Source organism: Mizuhopecten yessoensis, unplaced genomic scaffold (genome assembly GCF_002113885.1).
Source record: "Mizuhopecten yessoensis strain PY_sf001 unplaced genomic scaffold, ASM211388v2 scaffold10807, whole genome shotgun sequence".
Taxonomy (NCBI): Eukaryota; Metazoa; Mollusca; class Bivalvia; order Pectinida; family Pectinidae; genus Mizuhopecten; species Mizuhopecten yessoensis.
The window spans coordinates 490,093-514,827 of NW_018408731.1; the positions used below are offsets into that span (position 1 = coordinate 490,093).

Genomic DNA, 24,735 nt, shown 5'->3' on the forward strand with positions numbered 1-24,735 from the left:
ATAGGAATGTATGTCCGCACGTTGGCACAAATACATACATACTTACACGCATGCATGCATACATAAACGCATGCATGCATACATAAACGCATGCATGCATACATACATCCATGCATGCATGCCTACGTACATATGCATGTATGCCTGCACGTAGCCACGTCAAACATACATACATTCATACGCTCGTACACATATTGCACATACATGCATGCATACATACATGCATATGCACGCACGCACATATATATGCACCCACACACATACATAGTTTACATGCATACGCACATACACATTTCCACATGCACGCACAAACGGATGTTCGCACATATATACATACATACCCACGTACATACAAACGCATGAGCATAGTACAATATTATATAATATAGAATTTATTTGTTTTACAACAATTATGAAACAAGTTCTTTCAACTTATATTAACCACTCTTGTTGGCCCGGATGTTTGCGCGCGGGGGTTCTTAATGTGGGCGGAAACCGGGGTATCCGGATAAAACCCATGTGGTTTGGCAGGTGACCCTTAACCTTTTTCTTCACTTCCGATCAGGGAATCAAACCCCGGCCTACTTGGTAAAAGGCAAGTGTGCGTTCCATTGCGCCACCCGACCATTTGGATGCAAATAAAAAACAAGTTCTAAAACTTTAGCTCCATTTAATTCTTTGGTAACATGACGTCGTATTTCCTCTCTCCGTGTCGACTTGTTCGCCATTTTTTTCGGAAAACTAATAAACATTGTTCTGACATATTTATAACTTAGCATTCTTCAGAAAATATTACAAAGCAATACCACTCGTAGTTCTATCCTACGAAGCAGATGCTGTTTTTGTTGCTTTTTTTGTTTTTGTTGTTGCAAAATTAGTATATTTTTCTTTTGTGTTTGCATTTGTTGATAGTACATATTGAACTATAAATGTAGAGATCAATAACGCGTAATCTAACACAACCAATTAGTGTTTATACGCAACGTCACTCGTAAACACTTACATATTATTGTACTGGCTGTGATATATAACCTTTCTACTGTTCGTGAAACCGGTAATATTATTCTTCTGTGAATTTACTAAAGACAATGCCAGTTCCACATAAACCCATGATAATAAACAAAATGCAGGTAATTCTGTCCACAACTTTTGAAAGAGACTTCCAGTGCCCTGCTGTCACGTTTATGTACGGTTGGACTTTAGGTGTTGGCTCATCCTGTTCTGTGCCCACTTTCGCTGTTTCTGACCCCACCTGTATTCTTCTTGTCTTTCCATATGCTATGTGCTCGGAAGAAGAAGATTCAGGCTGAAAAGTAGGGAATTGGATTTAAAACATCAGTATCAAGCAATTTGTTTATAATAGAAGAACATCTCCAATGATTAATACAAGTAGAATCTTTTTGTTATATTTTCCCGGCGATATGATTATTTTATTTGCATAGCCTGCACAAGTTATTGCATTACCTAAATTTGTTTCTTTCTTGATATCGATATTGCTCGATCGCTAAAATGTACATTGAAGTATAATTTGAACCACAAGTCCTATAAAACTGCATGATCATATGTACCGATTACAGAAAACAAATCACATAGTAAGATAATGACCATAAGTGGAAACAACGACAAAGCGTTTGATGAAAACAATCTCTCTTTTATGTGTTGTTATATTTTCTTGTCGTGCAATAATTCTAGTTGATTTACCCGAGTCGGTTCCTTTACATGATCGTTTAGCTCCGGCACATATACCCAGGTAGCTTTAGCTAAGGTACCGAGAAATATCCTGACGACCCAACGGTGCATAACAACCGCTGGCTGATAGTAGATAGACAAAACTAGTACCGCCATCACACAGGCAAATCCGACGAGGAATAGACAGAAATTGAAGTAGATTGCTGCAAATGAAAAACGAATATTTGCATAACACCAGCAAATACACGGAATACATAAAACATGGAAGTAAATAGCCGTTATAAAGCAACCGAGAGACTCAGCCAGTATATTGCATATTGATCATGTGATTTGGCACCAAAAAGAACCAAATATGACAATCACATGGTTTCTTGGTATGAAAACTAATCAATAAGAGGGTTAGCGTCTGCTGAAGGGGGTAGAGAGTCTGTCACCAGTAACTGGATACTTACCAATAGGAGGGGTAGCGTCTGCTGAAGGGGGTAGAAAGTCAGCCATCAGTAGCTGAATACTTACCAATAAGAGGGGTAGCGTCTGCTGAAGGGGATAGAGAGTCTGCAACCAGTAACTAGAAACTAACCAATTAGAGGGGTAGCGTCTGATGAAGGGGGTAGAGAGTCTGCCAACAGTAGCTGGATACTTACCAATAGGAGGGGTAACGTCTGCTGAAGGGGGTAGAGAGTCTGACACCAGTAACTGGATACTTACCAATAAAAGGGATAGCGTCTGCTGAAGGGGGTAGAGAGTCTGACACCAGTAACTGGATACTTACCAATAAAAGGGATATAGTCTGCTGAAGGGGGTAGGGAATCTGCCACTAGTAACTGGATACTTACCAATAATAGGGAAAGCGTCACCTGAAGGGTATAGAGAGTCTGACACCAGTGACTGGATACTTACCAATAAGAGGGTAGCGTCTGCTGAAGGTGGTAGAGAGTCTTTCAGCAGTAACTGGATACTTACCAATAAAAGGGATAGCGTCTGTGAAGGGGGTAGAGTCTGCCACCAGTAGCTGGATATTTACAAATAAGAGGGGTAGCGTCTGATGAAGGTGGTAGAGATTCTGCCACCAGTAACTGGATACTTATCAATAAGAGGGGTAGCTTCTGATGAAGGTGGTAGAGAGTCTGCCATCGTAAACTGGATACTTACAAATAAGAGGGGTAGCATCTGATGAAGGGGGTAGGGAGTCTGCCACCAGTAACTGGAATACAGCTAGAGCAAGCATCACCGTAATTTGTAGCGAAACCTTTTCTCCTGATTCAACAGCTAAGAAGAAACCAAGTATCGCCATTCCAGTAATAAGGAAAGTCGGAATTATGATATTTACAATATAGAAGGAAGGTTTGCGTTCAATTTTTAGGTAGTAAGTAACATCAGGGTACGGTTCCGGGCAGCAACCATAATAAACCACGTGACGTTCAGCAGTAAATTTCAAGATATTCCATTCGACGTTCAAAACTGACGTTGACAGATCTCCATACGGGTTCTTATATACCAGGTCCATCTCCAGGCCGTGGTAAGACCAGGATCCGAACGCCATACTACACGTTTGGGTATCGTATGGGAATCTCTCCACGTTCACAAGACATCGACTTTGTATGATAGTAGGGAAATTGTAATACACGGAACCATCTGAATATATATTCACTCTGTAACCGTCGTAGCCCGGAAAAACATCGGCAGTGCTGTTCATGAAAAAATATATACATTTTAGATTTTTTCCTCAAATAAAGAGTTCTAAATATTTAGTTACAAGTTTTTAAAATATTGTTTAGACCGCGGACTTGTAATTGCCATTGACATTTAGATTGCACTTTCCTTGTAAATGTCAACATCTTACAAACAATTAAGATTTTGTTGATTTTGCGTTAACAATCTAGCATAATGAAAGGTCAAGAGAAATGTTCTTATTACATGTTTCTATTCCACCCAAGAGAGGAACTGACTTTGAAGCAAAAAACAATTTGCTGTGTAATGGCAGTCATTGATGTAATTCTAAAGATTATATAAGATCGATATCATCTGTTTGTCACATCCCAATTAACAAGTAAACTAACATTGACGAGCTTACATACAATTACATCCACCATCGCCTACGTTTGTAGGTCTAGGTCAATTTAAACGTACCTATCTAACAGGTAAAGAGCTGGCGCCAACATGTCATACAGGTCATACAGGCTAGGATCGGGGCTACCTTTACCTGCGTTAAAATTACTTATCATACAGGGGTAGTTAGGATACCTGCACGTATTTCAACATATCAATGCATGTATGGTCGAGCATCTACAAGTATTTCATCATATCGATAAAACAGGGAAGGATCGGCCACTCACATGTTTTAAAACTTACCTTTCATACAGGTAAGATCGGAACCTACACGTGTTTCGACATGCCATGATCATACAGGTCAGATTGGCCAATAACATGTATTTAAACTTATCTATCATCCAGGGTATGATCCGGCAGTTACATGCTTTAAAGTTATCGGGCACTCATGTGTTTATAAAGTGTTCTATCATACAGGTAAGATCAGGCACTTACATGTATTTAAACTTTCCTTATGATCGGGCACTACACTTGTTAAAACTAGCCGATCATGTAGGGTAATAGGGGCATCTACAGGTGTTGAAACTTACCTGTCATATAGAGTAAGATCGAGCATCTACACGTATTTAATCATACCCATCATACAGGGTTAGATGGGACATACACAGGCGTTAAAACGTTCCTATCATATAGAGTAAGATCGGGCATCTACACGTATTTAATCATACCCATCATTCATGGTCACAAGGGACACATACAGGCGTTAAAACTTACCTGTCATATAGAGTAAGATAAGGCATCTACATGTATTTAATCATACCCATCATACATGGTCACAAGGGACACATACAGGCGTTAAAACTTACCTGTCATATAGAGTAAGATAAGGCATCTACACGTATTTAATCATACCCGTCATACATGGTTAGATGGGACACACACAGGCATTCAAATTTACCTATCATACAGAGTAAGATCGGGCACCCACACGTATTTAATCATACCCATCATACATGGTCACATGGGACACACACAGACGTTAAAACCTACCTATCATACAGGGCACGATTGGAAACTCACACGTGTATTAACTTACCTATCATACAGAGTAAGATCGGGCACCCACATGTATTTAAAGGGTACAACAATGTTGCCAAGGTCACCAAATGCAGCCGGGTCCCAGGTCAGTTGACAATCTGTCCAAAACTGCACATCAGGAAAATTCAAACAATTACAGAAAACTAGTACAGTTACTAATAAACTACGAAATGTGTTTGAAACATTATCGTACAGTCTTACACGAAAGTGGTGTCTTTAAATGAAATCACCTGATCTGACATTAGGTATTCCGAGATATAATACTGTATAACTTACTTATACGTACCATTCTAATCCAAAGATTCAGGGTTAAAACCTGAGAAGGTTCATCCTGTAATAATAATAAGAATTGTCAACACATTTTTCGATTATTTATTGAATTGTTACATGAAAAACTAAATACCAAAATGTAAACAAAGCCATAATTCGGACTCGGAAACGTTGCAACTCCGGAAGAATATGAACAAAGAAGATATTTAAATTTTATCTTTGTAAAGTACAAGAAAATTAGACCAGGTGTTCCAGAAGGGCAATACTCTTCTATTTATCGACGATGGCCGCCATGTTAATCGAGTTCAAATCACCACAAAGAAAAGTTCATAAGACGAAGTAACTAACTATGTAGCGATGACGAAAGAACAAGCCAAGCTAGTATCGTACAGTCATATGAATGTCAATATTTATAAAACAGAAGCGAATAAATGTTATTTTCTAAGCAAAAGGTAACGGCGACAATACAACTTCATGAAGTCTTCATCAACCAGCATCACTCGCATTATATGTATTAGTTTGTCTGTAAGTATCGGACATCTATGACGAATTATATGTGTTAGTTTGTCTGTAAGTATCGGATATCTATGACGAATTATATGTGAAGTTTGTCTGTAAGTATCGGACATCTATGACGAATTGTATGTATTAGTTTGTAAGTATCGGACATCTATGACGAATTATATGTGTTAGTTTATCTGTAAGTATGGGACATCTATGACGAATTTTATGTGTTAGTTCGTCTGTAAGTATCGGACATCTATGACGAATTATTTGTGTTAGTTTGTCTGTAAGTATCGGACATCTATGACGAATTATATGTGTTAGTTTATCTGTAAGTATGGGACATCTATGACGAATTTTATGTGTTAGTTTGTCTGTAAGTATCGGACATCTATGACGAATTATTTGTGTTAGTTTGTCTGTAAGTATCGGACATCTCTGACGAATTATATGTGTTAGTTTATCTGTAAGTATGGGACATCTATGACTAATTTTATGTGTTAGTTTGTCTGTAAGTATCGGACTTCTATGACGAATTATATGTATTAGTTTGTCTGTTAGTATCGGACATCTATGACGAATTATATGTATTAGGTTGTCTGTAAGTATAGGACATCTATGACGAATTATTTTTTTTAGTTTGTCTGTAAGTATCTGACATCTATGACGAATTATATGTGTTAGTTTGGCTGTAAGTATCGGACATCTATGACGAATTATAAGTGTTAGTTTGTCTGTAACTATCGGATATCTATTACGAGTTATATGTATTAGTTTGTCTGTAAGTATCGGACATCTATGTCGAATTATATGTATTAGTTTGTCTGTAAGTATCAGATATCGATGACGAATTATATGTGTTAGTTTGTCTGTTAGTATCGGACATCTATGACGAATTATATGTGTTAGTTTGTCTGTAACTATCGGATATCTATGACGAGTTATATGTATTAGTTTGTCTGTAAGTATCAGATATCTATGACGAATTATATGTGTTAGTTTGTCTGTACGTATCGGACATCTATGACGAATTTTATGTATTAGTTTGTCTGTAAGTATCGGACATCTATGACGAACATTGTGATATTCTAAGTTTGGTTTGGTTTTATATTGTTTAACGCCCTATTAACAGCTAAGATCATTTAAGGACGTGCCTCCATGTGTGTTGTGTAAGCGTGCATGTGGGTATGTGTGTCAGAGACAGGGTATGGGGGTGTACTTGCCTCCTCGTGAAAGCGCCGATCTCATGCATACGTAATAGTGTTATCTCACTGAAATACCAAGCACAGCATACCGCCCGGTCACATTTTACTGACAACGGGTGAACCAGTCGTTGCCAATCTCAAATACGCTACACGTTATGCAAGGGATAGCAACTACCATGTTTTAGGACTTTTGTATGTCCCGGCCTGGAGGCAGAACCCATTGCCTTCCTCACCCGGAAGAACGTTTAGCATTAAAGCCAAAAGTGAGGTGTTGCAAAGCAAGGCGCTTGGAAATAAATGATAGCTAGAAATAAAAAGAAAGAGAAAAAAAGGTCCCAAATAATCCTATTGGTGCAGCAGATTTATATTGGTCGTTTTTGTGTCCCCTAATAGAGGTCACAAAAACAAATCCCCATTTCTGCAAGGAGTCCCCACATTAGTCGCCTCTAACGATACATTCAGGGAGGTGGGGCTGCAGGGGTAGATATTATAAGTGTATCGGTAATAATCAATCCAACTGCGACATGCCAATACCGAATGTTGTGGAAGTAGTTATAATGCTATCAAGAAATGGAAAGTTCACATAAGAAAACCGAAATCGTCACATTTATCACTTAGTGAAACTGTACGCGGTCTCTGTTAGTCATGTTGCTAGTGAAAGTTCTGTTATTCTCATTCAGTATCTTTCAACCTTACCAGTAATGTTTATATTCACTTCAGTAAAATTATAACAGTCAGTGAATACTGTTCTATCACCCACCTGTTTGATAGTTACTTGGTGATAAAATTACCCTTGCAATACTCTATACCAGAATGGACTCCTCCAGATCAATGCATAGTAGAGCTTATCAAAATTACATAGGGTTGAAAGGGTTTAACAGAAGCATAATCATGTAATATAAATACTTACCAAATCAACAACTTGTCGGAGAGCAATATCAATTCGTACGTTGGTGGCGCTGTTGTTGTTACAGTAAGGCCGAGCCGCACTCTGGTAATCAGTGAACAGGTGGTCAAATAGTGCGGACGAGTTTGTAGTAGCATCTGTGTCTGAAAAGTTTAAAAACGGGTCAAACAACAGGTTATTTTAAGTAACAAAGCATATAAACTATATATCTATTATGAGGTAAATTTCAAAAAGTTGGTAGGTCAATCTGTATAAAAAAATCGTTTTACAATATTACCAGAGTAATTTGTAGGCAGGCAAAAACGAAAATTGGTAAAACAGTAATTTCTTTGCTGTTTTTTTTTGTCGGTAGTACAATGAAATCGGCTGAAAGGAAGGTAGCAATAAAAGTCGGCCAAAAGTCAATTATGTTATGTGGTATCTCTGGAAATAGGCCACAGAATCGTCCATAAAAACAAAGTATTTAATTATGTTTAATAATTAGGTCAAACAGAACTTAGGTCAAATAAGGAGTGTAAGTTGTAGAATCTACACGTCAACCGTACTTAAGGTACACTAGATTGTAGACGATTTTGTTTTTGTTGATATTGAGTTTACCTATTTTACTGTTAAGTAACAGTTTTGTTAATGTAAAATAATAATATTATATAAACTAAACTTTAAGCTTCAACCTTTCTGTCATGACAGTTTGCGTTAACTTTCCATGGGATTTTGTCTATATTTTCACAATACATATACATCATATACGAGCGCTCTGGTTTTAACGGGTCTTATTAACAGCTAAAGTCATTAAAAGACGTGACTCAGTGTATGTAATGTATGAAAGTAAGCTGAGGCGGTAGGTTGATATATTTGTCACTTTGCGAGCGGATCTGATGTCGACTTTAAAGTGCTACCTCACTGATACATCATATCGAAGGCAGCCAGCATAGTTGTGCATCCGGTCACATGATACTGGCAGCGGGTATTCCAGTTTTTGCAATAAAAATCTAGTATACTTTCCTTGTGTTATAGATTGTATATGGTATAACAACCAATATCAGAATAGTTCTTAATATATATATATATATACTGTAATATCATATAAAAAATAAGAAATGAGACAATTGTGAAGTTTATAGCCGAACTACAGGTATCAATTATAAAACAAAATAACAATCTATTTACAAATTCAAAAACTAACGCCGACAGTTTTAAGAAACTGTCATACCAGAGACGTGAGAGATTTCCCAGACTACAATGTTTTAAAGATGTCAATGCTGTGTTTGCCTTCACTACAACAATACCTAGTCAGAGTAATCCATCTCAATCTAGTCTTATATTAAAAGCTGTATGGGACAATGGCGATGATCTTGTTGTGACATGGATTTTTTTTTAATGTACTTAAAGTTGTTTCTGCTATATACTTCAAGTTATTATACACACCAAACGATTAACCTATATTTAAAGGAGAGATTGCCAAATGACATGTATAGATAACGTTACAAAGTGTGAGAATATACTTTATTGATTTTGTTCCCCGGGCTAAGGAATTTAATTTGAATTTAAGCCGTGAAATATTCATGAAAATGCCGCCAATGTTGTCTTTCTTCTTAAAATTATCATTTTTGTCAAAGGAAACAGGTTTTTAATTCTTTGAAACATATGTCATCATTTCATGTGTATTTTACTCCTTTCAATGACATTCTGATATAGTTAGAAACCCAATAAAATACATCCTGGAAAATCGTATGTAGATGGTCTTGTGATTATGGTTGTACAAATTGAAAAATCTCAATAGGATACTAAAAAAGGGATTGGGATATATTGCTATTAAAAACAAACCAATACCAAATAAATAAAACACGGCATATCATTTATAGCCACTTTATAAAAAAGTTGTGTGCGTATCTTAAAAAGCATTTTTTCAACAATTAATGTATTAAGAGATCAAAATGGTCTGATATTGCTTTTTTATATTAGAAACTTTTTTTTTTAAATACACTTAAAGTGAAATACTTGTAAAAGGTAAACGGTCTTCAAGTATACGTACCAGGTCGTTATGCCTCAGTAGATGTAGGATAACACATGCATCTGACAGCAGAACTGAATAAAATTGCATTGGTTACAAAAAAGTCGATTAAACAGCTTTTATTTTTGTTTAATGCGGTTGCTAATTATGGAAACATTAGTAAGTAACGGAACCGTATATCGTACATGCACATGATGTTGAAACAAAATTCCACTAGCTTCTTTGTACAGGTGTAATGCGCTCTGTAGGATACTTTATAATTAGGTGTATATAATATGGAATCCAGCATTATCACGATTTATTTTGTTTGTTTAATGTTTGGATAACCAATCTATTTTCAGTTACTTTTTTCATTATGCGTTCAGTTTGGAGTGTTGGTAATTCTAATTAAAACAGTTTTTGTCAATAAAATAGGACAGTTATGGAAGGTATGTTTCAAGTACATATCCAAAAAGTGGATACACCACACGTGGTATATGACCTTCAAGAGTTTTGATTGGTCGAGAAGATGAACTTTGGCCGGGACGACGTTTTCACGAGCTTTTTGCCACATGCTGTTTTGTTTACGTCGTCTGCTGTCAACATCCGACAAATGTTGGTGACTTTGTGAGGTTATGCGGAAAATGGGGTTATTAAGGCAATATTAAAAGAAGGTGATACTTAAAGATTTGATCGCTATTTTTAGGCAAAATTGCTACAGACGCTCGATATCGTTTCGACGTCACACCGTGACGTGTCCAGGTCGTGAAACCAAAACAAAATCTGTCACAGTGTCGGAAAATATTTCGTTTTCCCAACGTCCCGCTATTTGGACGGCCTGAATATGACTGAACTTTCACAATAAACGTCAACCATAGAATAGTCACCAAGAAACGTAGGACTATGGTTTTGAACATTGACAGCGATAAGTTCGTCTTCATCACTTGGCGGGAGGCAGACTTCGTACGATATGCTTACGCGCATATAGTCCGTGGTTGATTTATATAAATTAATGCAATACTGCTACTCTCAATATTTAAAGTCGTTCATCTATTATATTTTTTCATGAAGTTGTTGCCGAAACATTAATTTTGACAATTATTAAATTTGTTAAAAAAAAGTCATTTTTGAATATTAATGAGTGACTTTTACATATGGGTCATATCACTACGCCAGCCGTGTATGTTATTTCCGACTGATCATGAGATTGTGGTAGAAACAGGTCACACTACTCGTGGTTGTTGAGTATGGTATTTATTTCACTCTCGTTAGTTATTTTTCAAAAGTTACAGAAAGACACTCGCTAAAGCTCGTGTATTTTGTAACTTTTGAAAATTAACTAACCCGAGTGAATTAAATACCATATTCAACAACCACTCGTTGTGTAATCTCTAAATAACTTATATCCTTTATTTACCATCAGCTTTATTGCCACTACATATACGAATATACACAAAAGAAGTGACAGTTATAATGGAGGGTCTCTCTTCATACATTTAGTAGACAACACAACAATAGAAACAATGTTATTGTAACATAGCTCTCGAAACATAAGTACTTATATCAATACAACATGGCGTCATATTCTCGGTATACATTGTTACTACGAAATGAATCTAAGTAGCTCCGTTGGAATAGAATAAAAATATCAATATAACAGCTCAATCAGGATATACACAATAGCTCCAACAAACAGGAGTGAAGTGATTTAAGGAGGGAAATTGTCGTGTTATCTCAGTAACGTTATCCTTTCAATACGTCAGAAATTTAACTGGAATGTTTTTAGAATGTTGTGATACTGTTTCTGTTACATGTATAAGTCTAAAGATCATAATAGTTCAAATAAAATTAAACATTAAAATTATTTCCCTTAACTTCCCTATCCTTTACATCAGGGATTACATGAAAAGGTATGGAGTCACCTGCTCGACCACGTGGGTTTTCTCTGGGTACTCCGGTTTCCTTCTACAGTTACAACCCCCATAAACATCCGTGACTACAAAAGTGATTAGTATAGGTTGTAAATAAATAAGTTTATATTCTATATATATCTTTTTTTCAATTGATTTGTTTTAACCCCGGATATAATATTTTTTACTTCCCCGGACTTTTTTAACCTCCTCAAGCCCTCCTGGATATTCTTTAACTTAACATTTTAAAGTAATATCTCCGAATAATTTGTTTTTAACCCCCTTGTATATTTTCATGTAATATACAAGGGGGTAAAACAATTTTCATTTAAACTCCCCGGATGTTTTTATTTTTTATCTTTCCAAGATAATATTTTTTTTAATATTTTAAAATATTCACGGTATGATTTTTTTTCACTTCCCCGGATATTTTCATTAAAATTCCCCTTTCCACCTTTCCGGATATGTCTAAGATATAATTGGACATTTACAGTTAAATGTAATATTGGAGTATACATACCTCGGGTTTGTAAGAGTATAAAAAACAGCACCGTGATCGCACGTGCTGTGATAATTCCTTTTCTGTTTGATTTAATATCAACTCTCCTCATGTTTAGAACAAAGGTGTCAGTCTCTCGAATAATTCTCCTTATCATCAGCCTGACCAGCCACCACCTTGGCTATACAGGTGCCTTTTTCAATGTGAGAACATCCGTGAACGATATTGTATCTACGGGCAAAAATATATGTTTTACCAACAGGTAAAATGAAGTACTACTTGTAAGCGTGTCTTCAACTCATTTAAGAAGAACTTTAAACAGAATTAAGTACTGTATGTGGTAGGGCATTCCTATTGTCCTATCATTTATCTGAAGTATCAACATTGGTAACACCTACTCACATGTCTCGTCATGACAATTTTATCGGAAACTACATAACATACACCAACAACAGCCCTGACGATCAGAAATGTCTACACCGAGCGATACGTTAACATGATTTTTTTACAATAGTGTACAACCAGATAGGCTTTGCGATACAGCAGTTCAATAAATTTACGTCTTGTTTCCAAGTGTGTATCACCTGTTTATAAACGAAAATAATTCAATGATATAGTAAGTATAGGTTTTGTGAAGACGCACTACCATGGTACCACGGTAAACCTACTTAAACCTTTAAAAAAGTTAGTGCGACATCAGATTCTGAGATAATTTCTTGTCGTGATTTTGCTGTCCAGGGGTAGGTCCTCTATGAGTCATGTGTAAGTCAAAAAATTAAAACAACCCAGTATGCCAACTCCCTCCGCAGTGTCCGTAACTCTCCCAAAGATATGACAGATTAGAGGAAGGCCTTTGGATGCTGTACTGACCCCCGTGATCGTGGGACAAAAACACCGACAGAATTGGTAAGAGTTACTGTATGGCCCTCAATAGGTTTTCGGAAAGTTCGGTTGGAATACTCTTATAGATTTTCTTTGCATAAGTGTCTGCGGTATTTTATAACGGATTTAATGGAGAAGTAAGCGGCTAGGATGCTACAGTAAACGCATACAGCTGTACCGCTATTTTCTATAATGTTATCATTACAAACGGCGACTATAAGGGTATAAGGTACACCTGTATTTATGTGTACCTGGTGTGATGTAACTATAACAGGATATTATGTGTCTATGTGTGTGTAGATATATGTGTATCTATTCTAATACACATGTATCTGTTTACCTGGTGTAATGTAACTATAACAGGTGTCTATGTGTCTTTGTGTGTGTAGATATATGTGTACCTATACCAATACACCTGTATCTATGTTGACCTGGGGTGATGTAACTATAACAGGTATATATGTGTCTTTGTGTGTGTAGATGTATGTGTACCTATACTAATACACCTGTATCTATGTTAACCTGGTGTGATGTAACTATAACAGGTACATGTATCTATTTGTCTTTGTGTGTGTAGATGTATGTGTACCTATACTAATACACCTGTATCTATGTTTACCTGGTGTGATGTAACTATAACAGGTACATGTATCTATGTTTTTATGTGTGTAGATATATGTGTAGCTATACTAATACACCTGTATCTATGTTAACCTGGTGTGATGTAACTTTAACAGGTATCTATGTGTCTTTGTGTGTGTAGATATATGTGTACCTATACTAATACACCTGTATCTATGTTTAAAATTGTATGATCTAAATATAAAAGCAATACTATTCCTGATTGAATATCTAATGGCAATTTCTGTTTACAATATCCTATATGTATAAATCTTTTCTATGTACGCTGTAATATAGGATAAAGTTGACAAGCGGACTTAACATGCCTACGTTTTACTTCCTTATTATTGTATTCCTCTGTTATTTAAGCTTTCCAATTATATCTCTAATTTCTTTTTTCTACTTTCTGAGCAGTTGGCATTCAGGATTGGTGTTGATGACAACTTGTATCATCATATAACTAGAATTCTAATAAGTCATTTCAATAACTATATCTTCTCTTTTATATGTACAGTTTCAACACTTGAAAACATCTATGTATGTAATAGAAGTAAACTGTTTGAACCATTCTGGGTTTTTCCATTAACAATAGGTTAAGGCACTCATGTATGACATTTTTTTTATTTATATAATATAGTCACAAAGTAGGTTTATGAATAGTGATGTTAATAGTTTTAATTCTAATACAGCTCTAAAGTATAATCCGGAAAAGGTGCCCGTGTTATATATAATATACATGTAAATAGATGCAATTCTGTGCTATTGTAGCAAGGCACAACACTGCATACATAAATTAAAATTTTAAAATAATAATTAATGATTCTGCACAAAGTCGGTATATCTACGCGATGTTTATTTGCTTTGCGTAAAGAAGAAAGCACTAATTTCGTTGTTTTTGTAATCAATAAGACATTGAAATGACTATTTATTTTTATGGTGCTACCAGATTAAAGTGTTTTCCTAACGATAAACACTTATGTTGCTCACGTTAATGTTTTCGTTGATAAACATGGTATTTGCTTTTTGATAAGCTTCTAATACAATGCTGATTTCGATTTGATAATGAAGGTATGGTACGGTCTGACATGATCGCCGTATGAATTGACGACAACAAATACGTTAAGTAAGGCGTGATAATTGACAGTAAACTAACAGATGTTAATTACATCTATAGAGTTATTTTTTTCAATTCAAAATTGAAAAAACTAATGTTACAGAGTATCACAACCGATCAATCTTGTCAATTTGTCTGAGAAAAATTATGAACAATTGTTTAGATTGCATGCCTTTACGAATGTAATTGTGAACATTTCGAAGATAAATAGCAGTCACACCGAATAGCATCGGTAATGCAGACTCAACATGGAACCCAGATGGCAATAAGAAAATGTCTATACATTTTTATCGTAAGGACATAGAAAAGATTTAGCAGTTTGTAGCCGATGGGATTCTCCATTGTCGTACCAGACTATAATGCTTCAACTAGGCATGATAGCTATAACACGCGCACGACTTCAGATAAAACATGAGTATGTTCCTCCGGCATGTCAGCTCTTCATTCTTCCGGCATGTCAGCTCTTCATTCCTCCGGCATGTCAGCTCTTCATTCGTCCGCCATGTCCTCCGGCATGTCAGCTCTTCATTCCTCCAGCATGTCAGCTCTTCATTCCTCCGGCATGTCAGCTCTTTATTCCTCCGGCATGTCAGCTCTTCATTCCTCCTACATGTCAGCTCTTCATTTCTCCGGCATGTCAGCTCTTCATTCCTCCGGCATGTCAGCTCTTTATTCCTCCGGCATGTCAGCTCTTCATTCCTTCTTCATGTCAGCTCTTCATTCCTCCGGCATATCCGCCGGCATGTCAGCTCTTCATTCCTCCGGCATGTCCTCCGGCATGTCGATTCTTCATTCCTCCGGCATGTCAGCTCTTCATTCCTCCGGCATGTCCTCCGGCATGTCAGTTCTTCATTCCTCCGGCATGTCAGCTCTTCATTCCTCCGGCATGTCCTCCGGCATGTCAGTTCTTCATTCCTCCGGCATGTCAGCTCTTCATTCCTCCGGCATGTCAGCTCTTCATTCCTCCGCCATGTCAGCTCTTCATTCGTCCTTAGCAAAGTATTACCTGACAACTTGTCGTAATATAGCATATTTTCAATCTAGACAAGCACAGTCAAACGGCTGACAAATCACATGTTGTGTATCCTATAGATGTTAATGTTTTGAACCACCAATACAAATAACACTTAACAAACACACACCATTTTCCGTGCGGTGAGTTGCTAACTGTCTATCCGTTAAACACTGGAGTGTTAAACTTTTAAGGATTAAACATTGAATTAGGAAATAAAAGAATAAATAAATAAATAAATAAAGTTGTTTGGGATATTTTTATGTTCATGTATACACATTATAGATGAGTAAAGCTTTTCAGTGATTGACTCTTTATTACATTAAGAAGAAACACGTCAACATATTTTACATGAGAAGACACACTGCATCAACATGTCGGCTGTAGCCACTACAGTACATGGTCCTAGCGGGTTTGCGTACATTATCAACATAATAATCATTAGATAAATGAGACTCTCATCCTTAAATTTAAAAAAAAAAAAATAGGTCTATTGTTGTCTTGACAAATCAATCCGAATGAATTTAAGCACTATATGTATCCTAACCGGTTTTCAATGTTTTTCCTTAACATACCGATTTCCGTGTTAGATATCAAATACCTTCAATGGTCATCATCACGATCGTAGTGGGCAACTTGTTTTGGTGTGTAATATAAATGTCGATGTTTATTTTATTACCTTGGGCTTCATTGATTTTGTTCACAATTTAAGGACGTAGACTTACTTGTCACCTACATTTACATGGTGAGCGTCCTCAATATAACACGGAACGCTTACTCTTTTGACACACATGGTCTTATTTCTTTCTTTTCAGTGTCTTCCACATGAAGGATAATCTTTCATTATTCAGTTATTCTTTTGTTTGTGTTTTTGGTCTTTCTTTTTTGCATATGTTATATACAATGTACTGAAATAATACTGTACACGGGAACTTTTGAAGCAGTTTAACGTTTGCTTTTTTCGCCCTCCGTAATGAAAGTGAATTTATCACGATAAGAAATATTAGTACACATCTTATCACTTGTCGTAATTATATGTGAAGGACTGATTTTCTTTGTGATGTGCTAAAGTTTGACTGGGCGAAAGTCCCCTTCTGTATAGCATCTGATATGTCAAAAACATCGTTCACAAATGAGATGATATTACATTGTAACTTACTTTAGCAAAATTATTATTTTCATATTCACAGTTTTTACATTAGTATTTTATCTAATGTAAGTAATACAACGTATATAACAAAGAACACCTTTTATCACATTCATGTCGGACGTTTGATATTATATAATATAACAATTATGAAACAAGTTATTTAAACTTATATTTACCACTCTTGTTGGTCCGGTAGTTAACGCGCAGGGAGGAAACTGCAGTACCCGGAAAAAAAAACCATGTGGTTTGGCAGGTGACCCTAAACCTTTTCACAACCGATCGGGGAATCGAGTCCCGGCCGCCTTGGTGAAAGACAAGTGCGCTATCCACGGCGCCACCGAACCATTTGGATGCAAATAAAAAACAAGTTCTAAAACTTTAGCTCCATTTAATTCTTTGGTAACATGACGTCGTATTTCCCCTTTCCGTGTCGACTTGTTCGAAATTTTATTCGGAAAACAAATAAACACTGTTCTGACATATTTATAACTTAGCATTCTTCAGAAAATATTACAAAGCAATACCACTCATAGTTCTATCCTACGAAGCAGATGCTGTTTTGTTTCTGTTGCTGTTTTTGTTTTTGGTTTTTGCATATTTTGTATATTTTACTTTTGTATTTGCATTTGTTGATAGTACATATTGAACTCTAAATGTAGAGATCAATAACGCGTAATCAAACACAACCAATTAGTGTTTATGCGCAACGTCACTCGTAAACACTTACAAGTACTGGCTGTGATATATAACCTTTCTACTGTTCGTGAAATCGGTACTATTCTTCTTCTGTAAATTTACTAAAGACAATGCCAGTTCCACATAAACCCATGATGATAAACAAAATGCAGGTGATTCTGTCGACAACCTTAGAAAGAGACTTCCAGTGTTCTGCTGTCACGTTTATGTAAGATTGGACTTTAGGTGTTGGCTCATCCTGTTCTGTGCCCACTTTTGCTGTTTCTGACCCCAGCTGGTATCTTCTTGTCTTTTCATTTGCTACGTGTTCGGAAGAAGAAGCTTCGGGCTGAAATGTAGGAAAAAATATTTAGAATAGAAGAATATCTCCAATGATTAATACAAGTAGAAATTTTTTGTTAAATGTTCCCCAGCGATATGATTTTTTTTATTTATATAGACTGCACAAGTTATCGCATTACCTAAATTTGTTTCTTTCTTGATATCGATATTGCTCGGTCGCTAAAATGTACATTGAAGTATATTTTGAAAACTGCATGACCATATGTACCGATTACAGACAACAAATCACATAGTAAGATAATGACCATAAATGAAAACAACGACAAAGCGTTTGATGAAAACAATCTCTCTTTCATGTATCGTTATATTTTCTTGTCGTGCAATAATTTTAGTTGATTTACCCGAGTCGATTCCTTTACATGATCGTCCAGCTCCGGCACATATACCCAGGTAGCTTTAGCTAAGGTACCGAGAAATATCCTGACGACCCAACGGTGCATAACAACCGCTGGCTGATAGTAGATAGACAAAACTAGTACCGCCATCACACAGGCAAATCCGACGAGGAATAGACAGAAATTGAAGTAGATTGCTGCAAATGAAAATAAAAGATTAAACAAGACGAATATTTGCGAACACCAGCAAATACACGGAATACACATCACATGGAAGTAAAAAGCCGTAATAAAACAACCGAGAGGCTCAACAAGTGTATTGCGTATTGATCATGTGATTTGGCACAAAAAAATGAACCAAATATGACAATCACAGGGTTTCTTGGTATTGAAACTTACCAAAAAGAGGTGTATCGTCTGCTGAAGGTGGAAGGAAATCTACCACCAGTAACTGGATACTTACCAATAAGAGGGGTAGCGTCTGATGAAGGGGGTAGAGAGTCAGTCACCAGTAACTGGCTACTTACCAATAAGAGGGGAAGCGTCTGCTGAAGGGGATAGATAGTGTGCTACCAGTAACTGGATACTTACCAATAAGAGGGGTAGCGTCTGATGAAGGGGATAGAGAGTCTGCTTCCATTAACTGGATACTTACAAATAAGAGGGGTAGCGTCTGGTGAAGGGGGTAGAGAGTCTCCCATTAGTAACTGGATACTTACCATTAAGAGGGGTAATGTCTAATGAAGGGGATAGAGAATCATTCACCAGTAACTTGATACTTACCATTAAGAGGGGTACCATCTGTTGAAGGGATAGAGAGTCTGCCACCAGTTACTGGATACTTACCAATAAGAGGAGTAGCATCTGATGAAGGGGGTAGAGAGTCAGTCACCAGTAACTGGATACTTACCAATAAGAGGGGTAGCGTGTGCTGAATGGGGTAGTGAATCTGCCACCAGCAACTGAATATTTACCAATAAGAGGGGTAGCGTCTGATGAAGGGGGTAGAGAATCTGCTTCCAGTAACTGGATACTTACCATTAAGAGGGATAGCGTCTGCTGAAAGGGATAGGGAAGCTGCCATCAGTAACTGAATATTTACCAATAAGAGGGGTAGCGTCTTCTGAAGGGGGTAGAAAGTCTGCCACCAGTAACTGGATACTTACTAATAAGAGGGAAAGCGTCTGCTGAAGGGGGTTGGGAATCTCCCACAAGTAACTGTATACTTACCGTTATAAGGGGTAACGTCTGATGAAGGGGGTAGAGAGTCTGCCACCAGTAACTGGATACTTACCAATAATAGGGAAAGCGTCTGATGATGGGGGTAGAGAGTCTGCCACCAGTAACGGGATACTTATCAATAAGAGGGGTAGCGTCTGATGAAGGGGGTAGAGAGGATGCTTCCAGTAACTGGATACTTACCAATAAGAGAGCTAGCGTCTGCTGAAGGGGATAGAGAGTCTGCTTCCATTAACTGGATACTTACCAATTAGAAGGGTAGCGTCTGATGAAGAAGATAGATAGTCTGCCACCAGCAACTGAATATTTACCATTAAGAGGGATAGCGTCTGATGAAGGGGGTAGAGAGTCAGTCACCAGTAACTGGATACTTACCAATAAGAGGGGAAGCGTCTGCTGAAGGGGATAGATAGTCTGCTTTCAGTAACTGGATACTTACCAATAAGAGGTGTTGCGGCTGATGAATGTGGTAGAGAGTGTGCCACCAGTAACTGGATACTTACCATTAAGAGGGGTAGCGTGTGCTGAATGGGGTAGGGAATCTGCCACCAGCAACTGAATATTTACCAACAAGAGGGGTAGCGTCTGATGAAGGAGATAGAGAGTCTGCTTCAAGTAACTGGATACTTACCAATAAGAGGGGTAGCGTCTGATGAAGGGGATAGAGAGTCTGCTTCCATTAACTGGATACTTACCAATAAGAGGGATAGCGTCTGATGAAGGGGGTAGAGAGTCTGCCACCAGTAACTGGATAATTACCATTAAGAGGGGTAGCGACTGCTGAAGGGATAGAGAGTCTGCCATCAGTAACTGGATACTTACCAATAAGAGGAGTAGCGTCTGCTGAAGGGGGTAGATAATCTCACACCAGTAACTGGATACTTACAATTAAGAGGGGTACCGTCTGTTGAAGGGATAGAGAGTCTACCACCAGTAACTGGATACTTACCAATAAGAGGAGTAGCATCTGATGAAGGTTGTAGAGAGTCTGCCACCAGTAACTGGATACTTACCAATAAGAGTTGTACCCTCTTCTGAAGGTGGTAGAGAGTCTGTAAACGTGAACTGGATACTTACCAATAAGTGGGGTAGTATCCGCAGAAGGGGGTAGGGAGTCTGCCACCAGTAACTGGAATACAGCTAGAGCAAGCATCACCGTAATTTGTAGCGAAACCTTTTCTCCTGATTCAACAGCTAAGAAGAAACCAAGTATCGCCATTCCAGTAATAAGGAAAGTCGGAATTATGATATTTACAATATAGAAAGACGGTTTGCGTTCAATTGTTAGGTAGTAAGTAACATCAGGGTACGGTTCCGGGCAGCAACCATAATAAACCACGTGACGTTCAGCAGTTAATTTCGAGATATTCCATTCGACGTTCAAAACCGACGATGACAGATCTCCATACGGGTTCTTATATACCAGGTCCATCTCCAGGCCGTGGTAGATCCAGGATCCGAACGCCATACTACACGTTTGGGTATCGTATGGGAATCTCTCCACGTTCACAAGACATCGACTTTGTATGATAGTAGGGAAATTGTAATACACGGAACCATCTGAATATATGCTCACTCTGTAATCGTCGTAACCCGGAAAGTCATCGGCAGTGCTGTTCATGAAAAAATATATACATTTTATATTTTTTCATCAAATAAGGATTCTAAATATTTCGTTACAAATTTTAAAAATATTGTTAAGGCCGCGGTCTTGTAATTGCGATCGGCATTTAAATTGCACTTTCCCTGTAAATGTCAACATCTTACAAACAATTAGTATTTTGTTGAATTTGCGTTAACAATTTAGCATAATGAAAGATCAGGAGAAATGTTGCTATTTCACATTTCTATGCAACCCAATAGAGGAACTGACTAAATGCAAAAAACAATTTGCTTTGTAATGTCAGTCATTGATGTTATTCTAAAGATTATATAAGATCTACCTCATCTGTTTGTCATATCCCAATTAACAAGTAAACTACCATTGACGAGCTAGCATAAAAATGCATCCACCCTCGCCTACGTTTGTACATCTACGTCATATTGATGTCGTAATACCACACGCATTCAGAGAAATTACCTGTCATACAGGATTGAACCGGGCACTCAAATTGTTTTTAACTTACCTATCAAAAAAGGGTCAGATTGGTCACGTACATGCGTTTAAACTTACCTGTCATACAGTGTAAGATCGGGTACCTACACGTGTTTAAACATACACATTTTACGGGTAAACTCTGGTACCTACACGTGTTTTTAGTTACCTGCCATATTTAAACGTACCTATCTAACAGGTAACATATGGCTCCAACACGTGTTTACCTGTTATACAGACTAGGATCGGGGCTACATCCACCTGTTTTCAACTTTCTTATCACACAGGGTCAGGTAGGATACCTATACGTATTTCAACATATCAATGTATGCATGGTCGAGCATCTACAAGTATTTCATCATATCGATAAAACAGGGAAGGATCGATCACTCACATGTTTTTAAACTTACCTTTCATACAGGTACGATTGGAAGCCTTCACGTGTATCGACATGCCATTATCATACAGGCCAATAACATGTATTTAAACTTATCTATCATCCAGGGTATGATCCGGCAGTTACATGTGTTAAAGTTATTTAACATACATGTTATAGTCGGGAACTCATGTGTTTTTATTGTGTTCTATCCTACAGGTAAGATCAGTTCCTTATGATCGGGCACCCACACTTGTTTAAACTAACCTATCATGTTGGGTGAAAGGGGCATCTACAGATGTTGAAACCTACCTGACATATAGAGTAAGATCGAGCATCTACACGTATTTAATCATACCCATCATACAGGGTTAGATGGGACACATAGGCATTAAAACTTACCTGTCATATAGAGTAAGATAAGGCATCTACACGTATGTAATCATACCCATCATACACGGTTAGATGGGACACACACAGGCATTAAAACTGACCTGTTATATAGAGTAAGAACAGGGTTAGATGGGACACACAGGCATTAAAATTAACCTAACATACAGAGTAAGATCGGGCATCTACATGTATTTCATCATACTCATCATACACGGTTACATGGGACACACACAGGCATTAACACTTACCTATCATACAGAGTAAGATCGGGCACCCACACGTATTTAAACGGTACAACAATGTTGCCAAGGTCACCAAATGCAGCCGGGTCCCAGGTCAACTGACAATCTGTCCAAAACTGCAAATCAGGAAAAATCAAACCATTACAGAAAACAAGTACAGATAAAAATAAACTACGAAAATGAGTCTTTGCAGTTTTATCCGTTGTAACGTCAATCTTTGTAGAGGTATACATGTTAGCCCTTAGGGATGAGTGTTCGAAACAGTATAGTACAGTCTTACACGAAAGTGTTGACTTTGAAAGAAATCACCGGATCTGACATTAGGTATTCCGAGATATTATACTGTATAACTTACTAATACGTACCATTCTAATCCATAGATTCAGGGTTAAAATCTGGGTAGGTTCATCCTGTAATAACAATAAGAATTGCCAACAAATGTGGGTATGTTTGCTGGAGACAGGGTATGGTGGTGTACTTGCCTCCTTGTGAAAGCGCGGATCTGATGCAGACTTAATAGTGGTATCTCACTGAAATACCATGACAAAGGCACCAAGCACAGCATTCCGCCTGGTCACATTTTACTGACAACGGGTGAACGGGTTGTTGCCAATCCCCAAAACGCTACACGTTATGCAAGGGATAGCAACTACCATGTTTTAGGATCTTTGTATGTCCCGGCCTAAGGAGAGAACACATTGCCTTCCTCACCAGGAAGAACGTTAAGCATTAAAGCCAAAACGAATGAGGTGTTGCCAAGCAAGGCGCTTGGAAATAAAAGATAGCTAGAAAGAAAAAGAAAAAGAAAAATCTCAAATAATGCTAAGGGTGCAGCAGATTTTATTTTGGTCGCTTTTGTGTCCCCTAATACAGGTCAAAAAACAAATCCCCAACTCTACAGAGAGTCACCACATTGGTCGCCTCTTACGATACATTCCAAGTGTACCGGTAATTATCAAACCAATTGCATCATGCCAATACCGTGTGTGGTGGAAGTAGTTATAATGCTATCAAGAAAGGGAAATCGTCACGTTTTTCATTTAGTGAAACAGTACGCCGTCTCAATTAGTCATGTTGCTAGTCGAAGTTCTGTTATTCTCATTCAGTATCTTTCAACCTTACGAGTAATGCTTATATTCACTTCAGTAAAATTATAACAGTCAGTGAATACTGTTCTATTACCCACCTGCTAGGTAGTTACTTTGTGATGAAATAACCCTTGCAATACTCTATACCAGAATGGACTCCTCCAGATCATTGCTTAGTAAGCTTATCAAAATTGCATAGGGTTGTAAGGGTAAAATAGAAACATAATTCCTGTAATATAAATACCTACCAAATCAACAACATGTCGGAGAGCAATATCAACTTGTACGGTGGTGGCGCTGTTGTTGTTACAGTAAGGCCGAGCCGCGCTCTGGTAATCAGTGAACAGGTGGTCAAATAGTGCGGACGAGTTTGTGGCAGCATCTGTGTCTGAAAAAATATAAAAAAGGGTCAAACAAAAGGTTACTATAAGTAACATAGCATATAAACTATATAGATAGTATGAAAATTAGTTAATCAGTAAATGGATGTTCGGTAAATTTCAAAAAGTTGGTAGGTCAATCTGTATAAAAAAATCTTTTTACAATATTACCAGAGCATTTTGTAGGCAGGCAAAAAAGGAAATAGGTAAAACAGTAATGTCCTTAGGAAGGTGACAAGCTAAGTCGACCAAACAGTCTGTTCCGCAGTATCTCTGGAAGTAGGCCACAGAATCGTCCATAAAAACAAAGTATGTCATTATGTCTAATAATTAGGTCAAACAGAAGCTAGGTCAAATAGGTAGTGTAAGTAGTAGAATCTACACGTCAACCGTACTTAAGGTACACTAGATTGTAGACGATGGTTTTGTTGCTAATGAGTCCACCTATTTTACTCTGATAGTTGACTATAGATGTTTTGCTGTTAAGTAACAGTTTTGTTAATGGAAATAAAAATGTATATAAACTAAACTTAAAGCTTCAATCTTTCTGTCATGAGCAGTTTGCGTTAACTTTCCATGGAATTTTGTCAATATTTTCACAATACATATACATCATCTACGAATGCTTTGGGTGTAACGGGTCTTATTA

General features: G+C 37.3%; 1 protein-coding gene across 1 annotated transcript; it reads right to left on the reverse strand.

Moving 5' to 3' along the window:
- Positions 1-272: 272 nt before the first annotated feature.
- On the reverse strand, positions 273-23,996 carry LOC110462572. Its single transcript, XM_021516563.1, has 14 exons — positions 23,955-23,996; positions 22,984-23,028; positions 22,625-22,734; positions 20,590-21,125; positions 18,280-18,470; positions 17,677-17,924; positions 15,745-15,751; positions 12,143-12,302; positions 7,726-7,865; positions 5,123-5,167; positions 4,835-4,944; positions 2,842-3,377; positions 1,702-1,892; positions 273-1,306 (listed from the first exon to the last, which is right to left on the reverse strand). Exons 2-14 carry the CDS (start codon positions 22,984-22,986, stop codon positions 1,061-1,063), a joined length of 2,523 nt encoding a protein of 840 aa, XP_021372238.1. The 5' UTR covers positions 22,987-23,028; positions 23,955-23,996; the 3' UTR covers positions 273-1,060.
- Positions 23,997-24,735: the final 739 nt, after the last annotated feature.